This window comes from Hyperoodon ampullatus (genome assembly GCF_949752795.1).
Source record: "Hyperoodon ampullatus genome assembly, chromosome: 18".
In the NCBI taxonomy this organism is placed as follows: Eukaryota; Metazoa; Chordata; class Mammalia; order Artiodactyla; family Ziphiidae; genus Hyperoodon; species Hyperoodon ampullatus.
The window spans coordinates 54,931,913-54,948,477 of record NC_136931.1 but is presented as its reverse complement, the minus strand read 5'-3'; the positions used below and the strand labels follow the sequence as shown (position 1 = coordinate 54,948,477).

General features: G+C 44.7%; 1 protein-coding gene across 2 annotated transcripts; it reads left to right on the top strand.

Annotated features, from left to right (window-relative positions):
• Positions 1-3,249: 3,249 nt before the first annotated feature.
• CABP5 (calcium binding protein 5) lies at positions 3,250-12,197 on the top strand (the record flags this gene model as incomplete). 2 transcript variants are annotated; one of them, XM_079723852.1, is made up of 6 exons in its annotated part: positions 3,250-3,321; positions 4,854-4,884; positions 5,382-5,525; positions 6,483-6,592; positions 9,557-9,704; positions 12,172-12,197. In XM_079723852.1, 6 exons carry the CDS (start codon positions 3,259-3,261, stop codon positions 12,195-12,197), a joined length of 522 nt encoding a protein of 173 aa, XP_079579978.1. The 2 variants fall into 2 exon arrangements, with proteins under 2 accessions (XP_079579978.1, XP_079579977.1); XM_079723851.1 differs by lacking the exon at positions 4,854-4,884 and having other exon boundaries at positions 3,259-3,349.
• Between the last annotated feature and the right edge of the window lie 4,368 nt (positions 12,198-16,565).

Sequence of the window (16,565 nt, the reverse complement as noted above, 5' to 3'; positions counted from 1 at the left end):
ACACCAGGCTTCTGACTCAGCAGTCTGGCTTCAGGCCCCACACCTTTCCAGGATGGTCCCCATCCTGTTGGGAGACTGTTAAGTGCGGTGACTTGTGTGTGAGACTCCCAGCTCTGCCACCCGCCATCTAGTGACCACGCCTGGCCTCTGAATCCTCAGCACAGCTTTCCAGACCCGACCTGTGAGGGCAGGCAGTGGACCTATCTGTTTTCCCCATCCTTACATCCCCCAGCCCATAGCACAGTGCCTGGAGTATAGTCAGTGCTACTTTTCCTGATCAGAAAGGAGACCTGGTTGTGGCAGCCCTTCCTTCCTGCCCTGACTGTGGATGTGATGGTTGGTGCTGGGGCTGCCACCTTGTGATCATGAGGAACGAACCAGGAGAGTCACAAGAGAAAGCCACCCTGACAACCCTTAACCAATGAACCAAGGGCAGCAGCTGCCTAACTGAGCTTCTTGTCCTGGGGGTGGGGTGGAGGTGGGAGAAAAAAATAACAAAATCCTGTTGTGATCACACCACTGTAAAAATGGGGTTTGTTTCTCATAGTTGAAAGAGCTCTTCCTTAAAGGATTGGCAATTAATGTGCATCCGTATTTATCAAGTTCAAATAAAACATTTAAGGCAAAATGTTTGATTAGGTGTTAAGTACTGTATGGCTGGGGATTCCAGTGACAGTCTGGCTCTGCATGGATCCCCACGGCTCCCTTAGGCGTGGACTGGGGTCTTCCTGAGGAAAGAGGGGGCAGGGACATGCCCTTCCTCCCCATGCCCCTGCAGGGCCCCTGTGAACACACACAACCAGCCAGGGCTGCCATGTCCCTCTGCCAGGGCTGGGCAGGGATGTCCTCACTCATCAGTGACCCTCATGACAACCCCGCTAGGTAGGTGCTTTTATTGTCCCCATTAAGCAGATGAGGACACAGGCACAGGGATGTAAGTTACTTTCCCCAGGTCTACCATCTAGGCAATGGAGGGCCAGGGTTTGGTCTGGGCAGTCTGCAAGAGACCCTGCACTCAGACCCCACCTAAATAAAGTGCCTCGTGGCAAGCCCGGCCTGTGTGCCCCTGGGAGGGTGTGACCTTATCCTGCAGTCAGAGAAGCGACACAGTACGGTCTAGGGGTGAAAAGATCATGCTGACGGCTGGATTTTGCAGACCCTGAAGAGATGAGCCTGGAGCTGAGGGGAGCAGCGGAGACCATGTTCCCCCTGGTGAAATCCTGTTCCTCCTTCTAAAAATTGTTGGAACCAATCAAGGGGAGATGATTCTTGGAGCTGGGCTCTGGGAAGAGTCTGCAGGAGGGGAGACAGGGAGGTTTGCAGGAGCAAACTGATGATGTTCATTTTAATCATTTAAGAAAGTGTCTGCCAGGGACTTCCCTGGTGGTCCAGTGGTTAAGACTCCACACTCCCAACGCAGGGGGCCCCGGTTCAATCCCTGGTCAGGGAACTGGATCCCGCACGCCCTCAACGAAGATCCTACACGCGGCAGCGAGGATCCCGAGTGCCGCAACTGGGACCTGTCACAGCCAAATAAATAAAGAAATATTTTAAAAAAGGAAAAAGTGTCTGCCAGGTTTCCCCACTATAAAGGGACTCTCCTTTGAGATTAGTATTTTGTGAGGAGGTACTTTGAGCTGTGTAAATATCAAACTTTCCCCTTATCTATATTTGTATGGACTCCTGGTTTCCTATTTATCCTATATAATTTGTTCTAATTTTCAAATGGCCAGTGGAGCTTCTTCAAGCTGACCTCTGTGTCCTTTTGACGTGCCTCTGGGCACATTCTTGCTTTATGGCACAAGAAGATGTAAATTTCAGGCTCATCTTCTAATATTAACACTTGTCCTGCTCCAGACATGAAATCAGCCATTGCTTCTAGGAGACTTGGTTCCTATTTAGTGGAGAACGGTACTTAGAAGTCAGGATCTGGATTGTAGAGGTGTTCCTTAATGCTGCGGTGTCACTGCTTCTGTATCCTCTTAGCTAGAGAATATATGTTCCCATGTCCCTACACACACAGTGACGTCTGTGTTTCTTTGTATATCCCTCTCTGTAAGTTGAAATCCATGAGTATATACCAGTGCCTCCCGTTCCAATCCAACACCACAGAGCTCATTCTACCTTTTCCCCTTTCTGGCCTGCATTAGGAACTCCCTTTTCCAGCAGCGAGCAACCCGATTCCCATTAGCCTCCATACAATCCCACATGTAACCAACCTCCCTTCTCCGTTGCCATCCCACCCCTGTGGGGCTGCGTCTCTCGCCATGATCTGGCTTCAACACCCTACACCGCGCTGCCTTCACTCTGCTCATGGTGCAAACCCTTCCCCTACGTGATGTGAGACTTGCGTGTAGACATCCTCATCACCCAGCTCACGCTCCAGTATTCCACACCAGGCTGCTCTTCCATGGGTTCCTCCTCACCTTCCCAGGCCCTGACGCTCTGGGCGGGACTGCACGCCACCTCCACCCCCCCACCCCCCTGCCTGAGGGGGGATAGTGGAAAGAATTGTGGCGACTGCCCCTTGCTCCACTCTCCTATTTAAGGTCTCGTTCCCCACACCGACGGCCCCCAGTCCCCTCCCCATTCCGTGCATGCACCCTCATGGCCTCCTTGGGCTCTGACCACGCCCACCAGCCTGGATGGCTACCTCGCCTCTCCCCCCTGAACTATGCAGGAAGAAAGGAAGGGACGAGAGGAGCAAGAGGAAGGGCAAATATCTCCCTCTGAGCCACTGTGCATGTCTATTCCTGAAGTCAGGTTGTCACGCAATTTTTGCCTTCTGCTCGTTTACACACATTCCTGAGTTACCCTAGAGCTCCTGGAGGCCAGATGTCCTCTCCATCTTCACACACACAAAGGCCAGCAGAGGCCAGGCTTAGACTGATCCCTCAACGTGCCTGTTGAAACATTGTGCGAATCGATGCCCTCTGCTCTAATCCTCATTTTCAAAACTATCCTTCCAATTCTATTCTGGGGATAAAAGGTCAGAGCCTGACACTGGCTCCGCCTCCATTCTCAAGCCAGATGGGGAGGCAGGAACAACTGTGATCCCTCCCCAACCCGAGTAGAGATTTCTGACCCAGCTGTCACAGCTCTAAGGGGGCCAAGGTGACTGAGGGAGAGGCCAAGAGAGGCAGGAAGAGTTGGCAAAGGAGTGGTAGAGAAGACAAGGAGTCAGAGCCACGACGGGGGACAGGAAGGGGGGGAGCCGTCTTGAGATTGGCGCCTGGCGAGCTCTGCCCTGCCCCCTCCATGCAGTTTCCCATGGGCCCCGCCTGCATCTTCCTAAGAAAAGGCATCGCTGAGAAACAGCGGGTGAGACTGGGGACAATGAGGGAGGATGGTGGGCAGGGCAAAGGGAGCTGGGATGCGGGGAAGAGAAGGGACGAGAGGGGAGCCGGTGGGGAGAGCATGAACTGAGAAGGTAGGAGAATTCCAGGGAGCATCGTGGGGACACGTGGGTCAGCAAGATGCGTGAGGGTGAAGTCAGAAGTCAGGACCAAAAGGTGGAAGATGAAGGAGAAGAAAAAGAAAAAGGAAAGGGGAACTACGATGATGTCATTGTTGGTGATCATCCTCATTCTTTTCTTTGACACCCATAGTGATGACGGTGGTGATGATGATGGAGGTGGTGATAACAATAGATGCCACTCATTAAGTCATCGCTGTGTGCCCAGACTTGTGCAAAGGGCTTTGCATTCCTGATGTCATTTAATCCTCGGAATGACTCATGAGGTCCATAATACTTTCATTCCTATTTTACAGACGTGGATACTAAGGCTCTGAGTCATGAAGTCCCTTGCTTTAAGCTTATACAATTAGTAAATGGCAGAGTCAGGTCTGTTTGGTTCCAACGGTCATGATTTTAATTGTTAGTTTTTAAGATCATGAGAGAGAGAAAGATTGAGAGAGATTTGGGGAGAAGGGGATAGTAAGAAAGAGAAGCTGGGGGGAAATCTCCAAGGATAAAGGGAGAAAAGGGGGTGAAAGAGGCCAGGGGTTGATGGAATTTTCCAGGTGATGTGCCATGTACCCAAGCCTGACCCTTCAGTTATGTCCAGGAGTGGGTGGTGGCAACATGAAAGGTTTCAGCAATTGGTCATGCTGGCAATGATCATCCTGCCTGGGTGCCACTGAACACAGCTTCCACAGCCAGGGGATTCTAACCCTTGAGAGAAAGCATGGAGGCAGGTGGAAAAAACAGCCAGTAGGGTATAGTGGAAAGAATTCTGACCTGGCAGCCAGTAGACCTGCATTCAAATCCCAGCTCTCAATGCACCTGAATTTCTGCATGACCTCAAAGGAATGATTTAACGTCTCCCTGCTTTGGGAGGGGATCTGCCACTTACGTGCTGTGTGACCTCAGGCAGGTTCCTTAACCTCTCTGTCCCTCGACTTCCTCTTAAATAAGATGGGAGTGATATTTGGCTCTACCTCAAAGACGTTTAAATGAAATGATTGTGGAAGCCTGGCACAGTCAGCAAACTGAGTATGTGAGCTGTGATTCTAAGTCTGGCTTTCTTCATCTGGAGAAGAAGGGGATTGGATTCCACGGCCTCCAGGACACATTTCGGCACAACAGGATGGATGTCTATTTGGGAAAGGCAGGAGGAGAGAGACCAAGATTCAAGGATGGGAGAGAGGAAATGAGAAGGGGTGAGGAAGAACAGGAGGAACAAATAGCCATGGAATGGGAGTCAGCAGATGGGAGAAAGAAGGTGAGAGGGGGAGACGGGAGCAAGAAGGGAAGAGAAACAGGAAAGGATGAGGATGAGATGTGTTTCAGGAAGTGAATGTGGATCCCTGATCCTCTCTCCAAATCCCCTGCCCCCTGCATTCCTTTCTAGGAAAGACCACTGGGACCAGATGAGATTGAAGGTAAAGCTCTCTCCCCTAAATGCCCCCACTTTGCCATCCACCCACTTACCTGCTCTCTGTTCCCTTGTGCATTTCAATGTAAACCCCTTGACATGAAAATTTTACAACACCCTCTCTTCCCACTCAACTGTGATTTTGTGGCAGTTTAAGTACTTCCCCAAGTGTTTAGAAACCATCCCCATGCCCAAGGGTCTCAGAGACCCACAAATGATGCCTGAGTTTTAGGATGAGTCCAAACTTGTTTTTTTCTCTTGGTAGTTTCGAAGTTTCCCATAACTTCACCCAAAAATGTGAAGGACTTCAGTGCTATCATTTAGTGGTCTCAGGAACTAGTCTTTTTGCTAACACATTTCATACATCACTCCTTTAAAAAATTTTTATAATGTATTCTTTTTCGAGGAGTCTTTAGTCAGTACTTCATTGATAGTTTCAAGGCATGCTACTCTTCCCCAGTGACTGTTTCAACTTCCCCAAAGTTCTTCTCTCTTAACTTTCAGAGCTCCGGGAAGCATTTCTTGAGTTTGACAAGGACCGAGATGGGTTCATCTCTTGTAAGGATTTGGGGAATCTCATGAGGACAATGGGTTACATGCCCACGGAGATGGAACTGATTGAACTGGGCCAGCAAATCCGCATGAACTGTGAGGCCAGGGGGTGGAAGGAATGACTGGGCTTAGGGGAGGGCTAAGGGTGGAACTAGGAAGGATATATGGAGGTTGAGAGTAGAGTTGGAGATAAGGAGGAGGGAAGAGGGGCTAGAAGTCTGGAAGGAAACAGTTCAGACTCTACTTAGGGAGGCAGCGTTTGAAGTGGTTAAAAGCGTGACTTTTAGGGATAGATTTGGGTTCAAGTCCCAGTTCTGTTATTTACTAATTGTAGTCATATAAGAAGTGGAGTTGGCCCCCACTCTTGAGTCTCAGTTTCCCCATCCACCCAGTGAAGATGATATCACTCCTTACCTTGTGGGATTGTAGAAAGGAAGGGATAAAGATGTTAATACAGGTAAAGGCTTAGCCTCTAGTAAATGCTTATTAAACGTAAGTTATTACTATCACCACTAAGATTTGTCAGTGGAGGGCAACATTGGAGCTGTATTTGATGCTGGAAACAAACTTGGAGTTGGAGCCTAATGTTGGTGAATAATGTTACAAAAAAGATGGGTTTTTAGATGGAGACAAGCTGATTTTGTCATCGAAGCTGGGATAAAATTGCTACGGGGTTTGCTTCTGGGCATGTTACTGAGTAAACAATGCTGAATTCAAGGAGGTGATAGTATTCATATCTGGAAGGGATTGAGTGCCCACTTAATTCATATTCTCCCTTCTCCAGATCTTCAGATGAGGGAACCTAGATCTGAACCAATTAAGAGATTTTCTCAAGGTCACACCAACAGTTAGTTACTTCCACCATACGGCACCCCATCCACTCCTGTTCAGATGAGAGGGACAAGAGGGCATGAGCTGGCTAAGAAAGGAAGCTCTTAGAAGGCAGAGAGATTGGAGCAGATCTATTTCTTGAACAGAGTTGAAGGGCAAAGTGAGGTAATGGAGGGTTGGGGGCATATGGAATCTCACTAGACCTGCCTCTTCTGTCCTCAGTGGGTGGCCGTGTAGATTTTGACGATTTTGTGGAGCTGATGGCCCCCAAATTGCTTGCAGAAACAGCTGGGATGATTGGTGTCCAGGAGATGCGAGATGCTTTCAAGGAAGTAAGTTTCATAATGTTGGAGGTGGTTGAGGGAGACCCAAGAGGTCTATGATTAGCCATTAACCATGGACAGAACCCACCAAAACCAGTTATTTTTCTAACTATGGTGGGATTTATAGGGAAGGAAAATAACATATTTCAAGCACTTGCAATACACAAGGTCCTCTACCTATTTCATCTGATTTTGTCCTCACAAATAACATTAGGAGTAAGTAGTCATGTATCCCAATACTACATATGAGGAAACTGAGGCTCATGGACATTGCATACTTTATCCAAGATCCTGCAATCTACAAAACACATGCTAGAACCTCTAATCCTCATGGCTGTAATGGGAAGAGGGAATCCAAGAATTTGAGATCCCAGAAAGAAGCTGCAAGACATCATCTGGTTGAAACTACTTGTTGTAGGGATGCTTTAAAAAGATGAGATCCAGGGAGGGTAAGGGGCTTGCTGAAATTCACTTAGATTCCTTGATAAAATGCTCTTCTCTCTCAGAGAGCTTTCAACTATGTGAGGCAAAAATAAAGAAGCGTATAGTGTTCAGAAGGGGACACCCTGGAGTCAGGCAAACATGGGTCCAAATCCCAGGAAGATCTCTACCTACTAGCTGTGTGGTTTTCTGTCTCAGCTTCATGTAAAGATCTAGAGCTGCATCGTCCAATAGAACTTCCTGTGATCATGAAAATGCTCTGTCCACAGTGGTAGCCACTGGCCTGAAATGTGTCTTGTGTGACTGAGGAACTGAATTTTTAATTGTATTTAATTTTTAAAAATTCTATTGAAGTATAGTTGATTTACAATGTTGTGTTAATTTCTGCTGTACAGCACAACGATTCAGTTGTACATATATAGACATTCCTTTTCCTATTCTTTTCCATTATGGCTTATCACAGAATATTGAATATTGTTCCCCATGCTATACAGTAGGACCTTGTTTATCCATCCTTTATATAACAGTTTGCATCTGCTAATCCCAAACTCCCAATCCTTCCCTCCCCCACCCCCTCCCCCTTGGCAACCACAAGTCTGTTCTCTATGTCTGCGAGTCTGTTTTTGTTTCATAGATATGTTCATTAGTGTCATATTTTAGATTCCACATATAAGTGATATCATATGATATTTGTCTTTCTCTTTCTGACTTACTTCACTTAGTATGATAATCTCTAGGTCCATCCATGTTGCTGCAAATGGCATTATTTCATTCGTTTTTATGGCTGAGTAATATTCCATTGCATACACATAATTGTATTTAATTTTGATTAGTTTCAATTAAATTTCCATTTGTATTCAATTGAATATAATTTCAATTCATTTGAATCTAAAAATGAATACTGTATGCAATTATTGGAAAACTTTCATTTGGAACAACTTGGGTATGCAAATCCACCTTTTCAACTATATACTTCATGAAACCTACATGCAGATCAAGTATTTCTGATAACATTTAGTGTCTGAATTGAGACGTGCTGTGAGTATAAAATACACGCTGGATTAAGATTTAGTAGCTTAGTTTAAGTATCTTTGGAGGGTAGGTGTGTTAACTAACCATGCTAAGGACATACTAAGTAAGTTCTTAGCATGGTATTATACTAAGTCTTATGAAATCCAGTATGCAGAAAAAGAATATAACAGCTTTTCAGTGACTGTGAAGCTGGAGAGATCCCGGCCAGGAGAAGGACGTTGGGTAAATAAAATGGTTTGATGCCAGAAAAAAAAAGAGAATGTAGCATAGTTCATTAATAATTTTTAAATTGATTACATGGTTAAATCAATTTTTAAATTGCTTACATTTTAAATTGTTTAAATGATATATTAGATAGATTAAGTAAAATCAATTATAAAAAATTAATTTCACTTGTTCCCTTAAAATTTGTGTATGTGCGGTAGGAGGCTGTTAGAAAAATTTTAATTACCCATGAGGTTCACACTGTATTTCCTTTGGGCAGTGCACTGCTCTAGGGGAAATCACATCCCAGGATTAGAAAGCAGCAGGTACAAACACTGAAAGGCAGGAAAGCATGTCTGAGGAAGAGCAAGCCTGGAGTACTTGGAGAGGCATGAGCCATAGAGAGTAGCATGAAATAAACAAGAGTTGCTGAAGGCAGGACCCCATCCCATAGGAGTTTGCGTGTCACGGAGCGGTGTCAGGATTTTCTTCTGAGTGGGATAGGAAGCCATCGGAGGACTTTAAGCCAGGGAGGGACAAGATCTGATTGGTGTTTTAAATGAACACGAATGTCAAGTCCCAACGTGTGGAGGACAGATTATGTAGGACCACAGTGGGAGCTGGAAGACCAATTAGGAGGCTGTCGCCATAATCAGGCACAAGATGATTGTGGTTTGAACCAGGTTAGTTAGCATCAATGTAGCTGTAGAAGGGCAGTTGGCTCCCAGATGTGTTTGGACATAGAACTTATGTTCTAAGACTTTCTAGTGGATTAGTTAAAGGTGTGCAGCATAGGGAGGGCTAAGCATGGAACAAGGAACAAGACTCCTTGAACCTGCCTTCAAGGAGCTGACTTTTAGAGGATAATGTGCAGAAGCTCTCAGCTGAGTTTTGTTTGTTTGTTTGTTTTGGCCACACCACGTGGCTTGTGGGATTGTAGTTCCCCAACCGGGATTGGACCCAGGGCCACAGTGGTGAAATTTACAATGATTTACAATGTCATGTTAGTTTCAGGTATATAGTAAAGTGATTCAGTTATACATATATATATAAAACTGTATGTATTCCATTTTATATATATATATATAAATGTATATATTCTTTTTTTTTGCATTCCCTTCCATTATAGTTCATTACAAGATACTGAGTATAGTTCCCTGTGCTGTACAGTAGGTCCTTGTTGGTTATCTTTAGCTGAGTTCTTGACTCACAGTAAGTGATCAATAAACAGTGCTATTATTAATTATTATTATTGTGGTCATTGTTGCTAATATCATCCCCTGTGCTCCAATTCAGTTTGATGCCAACGGAGACGGGGAGATCACCCTGGGGGAGCTGCAGCAAGCCATGCAGAGGCTCCTGGGAGACAAGCTCACTCCCCAGGAGATCTCTGAGGTTGTCCAGGAAGCCGACATTAACGGAGATGGCACCGTCGACTTTGAAGGTGATGTTGTGTGGGGCAGCCACCTCCATCTCCCCAGTGTGATCTTTTCGCAAGTCGGCCATTCCTTCTCACCCTTGCCCCAGTTTGAGGTTGGAGGAGGGGGGTTAGATTTTGGAGGTGTTTGTTTCATCCCTTTCTGCCCATGTCATTTCCAAGAGCTCAGTGCCTCTCACCTCTCCTTGCTTCTGTCTTGGCCACTCCTTGGAACACCCTGTCCAGAAGCCCATTCCTACTCCACCTCTCCCATCCCTTCTTTGTTCCCTGGATGCCTTTGTCATAGGAAAAAAATGTCCCATCAGAAGGAGAGTGGATTAGTTAGCCGCTGGGATGCTGGGGTCAGATTCATGGGTTTCAAATTCAGGATCACCTCTTAGTAACTATGTGGCCTTATCCTAGTCACTTCCTCTCTTTTAGTGTCAGTTTTCACACCTGCAAAATGGGAGTAAAGATGATACCTTTCTCCCCAATTTCAGAGAAAAACTAAAAGAAATCATACACTAAGGACCCCTTGCTCTCATTGCTCATGTCTTGTCTGTAAAACCCTTTCCTCTTTCCCCTGGCTAAGTCTCAGTTATGCCCCTGGCTGGGGCCCCATCTTTCTTTTTTTTTTTTTTTTTTTTTTGTGGTATGCGGGCCTCTCACTGTTGTGGCCTCTCCCGTTGCGGAGCACAGGCTCCGGATGCGCAGGCTCAGCAGCCATGGCTCACGGGCCCAGCCGCTCCGCGGCATATGGGATCCTCCCAGACCGGGGCACGAACCCGTATCCCCTGCATCGGCAGGCGGACTCTCAACCACTGCGCCACCAGGGAGGCCCGGCCCCATCTTTCTTACCAGGCTCGGCATCCCTCGGTGCTCCCGTAACACCCACGCATGCCTCTGCAGTGATACTGGCACATGACATCACAGTAGCTTCCAATCGTTGATTGCCTGTTTCCTTCTGAGGCCACAGACTAAATCTTTTATCATTATACCCCAATTCCTAGCAGAGAGCTCAGCACATGTGTTTTGAGTGATTGGATAAATGAGAAATAGCGCATGGGAGGGGGGATCATTTCTGTGGGAGACATCAATAGGGCACGTCAAGCTCGCATCGTGACATTCTCTGGTTCAAATTCTTAGTCTGATATTCAAGTGCATCCATGATGCTGCCCCAGTTACCCACCCACCCAGCCTCTATCTTCTACAACCACTCTGAATTTTTATGCTCTGGTGCACACTTGGTACTGCTCTGTGTTCTCCAACTTCTGTTCCTTTCTCCCTGATGTTCCTTCCACTTACCACACCTTCCCCGTGTTATCAATGCATTTTCAAATCCTATGCGTCTCTCAGGAGTTCATGCCAGTGCAACCTCTGCTAAGAAGCTTCCCTTCATCCTTATCTGGTGTAGTAGACCCAGCTGTAAAGACATACAAGGATATTTCTCTTCCTCTCCAAAGGAAGTTATGACTGCAGACCTTGAGTTACATTTGCCTCCTGGGTTGTAAATTCCTGTGGGGCAGAGGGAGCTTCTCTAACCCATCTCTGCTGTGCAATTCCCAGCGTAGAAACTTAGTAGATGTTTGTTGCATGGCTGTGACATAGCAAATGTTTGCTGGATGCCTGCTGGATCTAGCCAGGCTCAGGCGCAGAGTAGGTATCAATGAATATCTGGGAGAGGTACAATGGTTTGAGGAAATAGTTCCTCAGGCCAATCACAGGCCAGGGAAGGACAGAGGGGCCTTGAGACCTGGGTGGGACCAATAAGTCCACCTGACATTGAGTCCCAGCAAAGTCAAGTACCGCCTGGGTTCATTCCAGGGTTCTCCATTCACCATCCACGTGATCTCAGCCATGTTGGTCAACCTCACCAGCCTCAGTTTGCTTACCTGTAAAACGGTACTTACCCCTCCAAGATCGGTTGAAAAGTTGAAATCAGAGACTCATAATGACTATTTATTGAACACCGACTGTGTCTTAGATCTAAGCATTATATTGTTTAACCATCTTAAAAATCATAGAAGGTAAATAGCAATCCTATGATTCCCGTTTTGTAGATGAAGAAATCAAGGCATAGAGGGTCAAGTTATTAATTTCCCAAAGATCACTGGTGGTTCCTGACACATAGTAAAGGCTGGAAAAAATAATGGCAGCTACTCTTACAAATAGGTACCTCACTGAGCGGGGAGGGATAAATTAGGAGCTTGGGATTAACATACACACACACTACTATATATAAAAGAGATAAACAACAAGAACCTACTGCATAGCACAGGGAACTCTACTCAATATTCTGTAATAATCTAAAGGGAAAAGAATCTGAAAAAGAATGATTATATCTCTATGTATAAGTGAATCACTTTGCTGTACACCTGAAACTAACACAACACTGTAAATCAACTATACTCCAATAAAAAAATTATTTTAAAAATCAAATAAAGAAAAAAAAAACCAACAAAGAGGTGCCTCACCAGAAATTTTGTTTTTGCAGAGTTTGTGAAGATGATGTCTCGTTGAGGAGGTTCTGGAATCCCCCGTCACTCTCCACCTGGTCAACATGGATCAAGCCCTAGTGGAGGACCACATCCCCAAGGGCCCTCAAAGGAGAGAGGGTGGGAGACTGGCACTGCAGTGCTATGGATTGAGGTTAGACTAGAAACGATAGCTTTGGTTATCGTAGGGGTTAGATGGGGTAGGGGTTACATCTCTGGAACTAGTTTAAGAAGGAAGAGTCTGTGTGTGGAAATGTGAACAGAACAGTCTAGTTGCTGCTCCCCAAGTTCCAAAGACTAATGACATCTTTTGACTTCTCATAATCCTAAATCCCTATGACCTGCCAGAGTCTCTTCCCGCAGTTCCTCTGGGTTAAAGTAGTCTTTTCCCCTGTTAGACTCAAAGAGTTCAGCACAGAGTCTACCCTTCCCCCTTCTTGCTTCAACTGCTTCAAATCTCCTCAGTTTCTTTCTTTCAGTAGAAGGAGGCATGGATCAATCATGAGGGTAGAAACAGCGTTCTTGATAAGACTGGGCATGGAACTGGTTAATTAAAGAGGCATCCAAATGAGATGACCGCACCCCCACCCTTGATTTCTTGGAAGCACAGTCTGTTTTTATCTCTCTAGCCTCCTACTTCCTTCTCCTTGTGTCAGATACTCAGACCACTGAACTAAATCACAAATCTGGATTATCAAGGTTTAGAGCAAGCTGATCCCCCAGAGAATTAATCCCCCTCGAAATGACATCATGCAAAGAGAGAGAGGATGGGTTCTTCCAAATCCTCGGCTCAGCCGGGTCTCTGCAAAGCCATTCCTGGAAGCCCCCTGCCTCCGCGTGGCTCTGCCCTGGGCTGCTCGGGGAGGTTCCCTCTGTTGGATTCCATCCCTCGCCTCCCGACCCTGATCTGTGCTGGGAAACTGGAAGGATATGTTCCTCCTTACCTCTGCCTGCTAGCAGGACACTTCAGTAACTCAAAGGTCCTCCAAATAAAGAGTTCATTTGACACCTTCCTCTGAGTTTTTCTCACTTTTGAAGTCCATTAAGTAGACGTAGAGAAGGGGTCACCTGGTTCAATAGCCTCCTTTTCTAAAATTTTAATTTACATTTAAACAAGTGGAACGAGGGCTTCCCTTCCCCCTGGTGGCGCAGTGGTTAAGAATCCGCCTGCCAACTCAGGGGACACGGGTTCGAGCCCTGGTCCGGAAAGATCCCACATGCCGCGCAGCAACTAAGCCCCTGCGCCACAACTACAGAGCCTGCACTCTAGAGCCCGCAAGCCACGACTACCGAGCCCGCGTGCCACAACTACTAAAGCCCGCACACCTAGAGCCCGTGCTCTGCAACAAGAGAAGCCACCACAATGAGAAGCCCGTGCACCGCTACGAAGACCCAATGCAGCCATAAATAAATAAATAAATAAATTAATTAATTAATTAAAAAAAAAAGCAGGGGTTGCATTCTTTACTTTGTTCAAAACAGTGATATGGAATTAAATATCTCTCGGCCCTGATTGTGTCTTTATATGTACTTTTGGCAGAATTTTGCCCCCATTTATATGTCTTAAGCATGTTTGGGGACTTTTTTTTTTTTTTTGGCCGCACCAGGCAAATTGTGGGATCTTACTTCCCCAACCAGGGATTGAACCCATGTCCCCTGCAGTGGAAACGCAGAGTCCTAACCACTGGACCACCAAGGAATTCCCTGGGGACCTCTTTTCCAGCATTTAAAAAAAATGTCTGTTTTTAATTTTCTAATTCAGTTTCAACCAGTTGATCCTGATTTGTTTGAACCGGAGTGGAAGTTTTCAACAGAGGCGGTATAGGCTTACCTTGTTTTATTGCACTTTGCTTTAGTGTGCTTTACAGATATTGCATTTTTAACAAATTGAAGGTTTGTGGCAACCCTGCATTGAGCAAGTCTGTTGGCATCATTTTTTCAACAGCATTTGCTCACTGTGTGTCTCTGTGTTACATTTTGGTAATTCTTGAAATATTCCAAACTTTTAAACTATTATTGTATTTGTTACGGTGATCTGTGATCAGAGATCTTTGACGTGACAATTATAATTGTTTTGGGGCAACCTGAAATGCACAAGCTGTGGATAAGGAGTTGCTTCCTATGGATGAGCAAAGAAAATGGTTTCTTGAGATGGAAAATACTCCTGGGGAAGATGCTGTGAAGGTTGTTGAAATGACAACACAAGATACAGAATAGTATATGAAATTAGTTAATAAAGCAGCAGCAGGGTTTGAGAGGATTGACTCCAATTTTGAAAGAAGTTCTACATTACTTTGAGTCAAATGCTATCAAACAGCACTACAGGCTACAGAGAACTCTTTCATGAAAGGATGAATCGATTGATATGGCAAATTTCATTGCTGTCTTATTTGAAGAAACTGCCAGTCACCCCAGCCTTCAGCAACCACCACCCTGATCAATCAGCAATCATCAACATCAAGCGAGACATCCACCAGCAAAAAAGATGACAACTCCCTGAAAGCTCAGATGATGGTTAGCATTTTTTAGCCATAAAGTATTTTTAAATTAAGGTATGTACTTTTTTTAGACATAATGCCATGGCACACATAACAGACTACAGTATAGTGTAAACATACCTTTTATATGTACTGGGAAACCAAAAAATTCATGGTGTGGAACGGAACCCACAATATCTCTGAGGTATACTTGTGATAGCTTCCAGGTTTTGTTTTGTTCGTTTTCATTTTGTTTTTGTTTTTTGTTTGTTTTGTTTTTGGGCCACGCCACACGGCTTGTGGGATCTCAGTTCCCTGACCAGAGACAGAACCCCTACCCCAGGCAATGGAAGTGCAGAGTCTCAACCACTGGACCACCAGGGAAGTCCTTGTAGTCATTTTAGCTCGTGTAATCAAAGAGATTCTGCTTAGAGATACAATCCTGTGGCCACTTTTTAATGTCCTTTAGGTTATTTATGGTCATGCATGCTTATTACTTTAGTATCAATTTCCTTCATTTTATTTCTGTCTTATATTACAGTTAAGAAATATGTTCATTGTTTTGAAATGATGAATGTACATAGGTAATGTTATTTATAAATTTCATTTCAGGGGAGTAAAAAGGATGTTATATTTATTATAAAAGGGGGGGGCATTGATCTAAGAGAATGAAAGACAGTGATACCAGGGAAGAGTAAATCCTAAATATGCAAAAGCTGGATACTAGCAGGAACAGTTTAAATACCCAACAGTAGGATATTGGTTAAAACAAACTAAATGTCTTTTGTCCTGTGCACAAAAAATAGAAGTCATATAATGATCAAGTGTCTTGGCTTTGAGAAAACATAAACAGAATCTCTCAAATCCCTTTTCTTTTATACTGTTTCTTTTTTCCCTATTGATTTAAAAAATTAAGAAAGAGACAAAGAATACAATGGTTCCCTTTGGTCAAGTGGTCTTATAATATTACAATAGAGAGAGCACCATTTAAAAAAAATTGACCTGTAGTTGATTTACAAAGTTGTGTTAGTTTATGGTGTAAAACAAAGTGATTCAGTTATTCATATATATATATGTATATATATATATATATGTTCATATATATGTGTATATATATGTTCATATATCTATTCTTTTTCAGATTCTTTTCCATTATAGGTTATTACAAGATGTTGAATATAGTTCCCTGTGATATACAGTAGGTCCTTGTTGTTTATCTATTATATATATAGTAGTGTGTATCTGTTAATCCCAAACTCCTAATTTATCCCTCTCCCTCCTTTTGCCTTTGGTAACCATAAATTTGTTTTCTATGTCTGTGACTCTGTTTCTGTTTTTTTTTTTTTTTTTTTTTTTTTGCGGTACGCGGGCCTCTCACTGTTGTGGCCTCTCCCGTTGCGGAGCACAGGCTCCAGATGCGCAGGCTCAGTGGCCATGGCTCACGGGCCCAGCCGCTCCGCGGCATGTGGGATCTTCCTGGACCGGGGCACGAACCTGTGTCCCCTGCATCGGCAGGCGGACTCTCAACCACTGCGCCACCAGGGAAGCCCCCCACTAGATTTTGAATCACAACTTGGTCACTTTCTAACTCTGTGACCAAGGATGCGTTACTTTATCTTTTTTCCTGTTGGATCAAACTGATAATTACAGTGTTGTAATTAAGAGCACGCATTCTGGATTCAGACAGCCAATGTGTAAATCCACTTCCTTCTCTTACTGAGGGCTAGTAATCAACAGCATGAAGACCTCAAATACACCAGCTATGGTTGCTGTTGTTGTTTATATTATTGCTATTGCAATTGCAGTATGTTCTTGCTTTTAGGATTCAGAATAATGAACGTGAAAGGTGGAAATATGTGTCCATTTGGAGGATGGCCTCTATTATAAATATACTTCCCGGTGATAGTCTGTTCTTT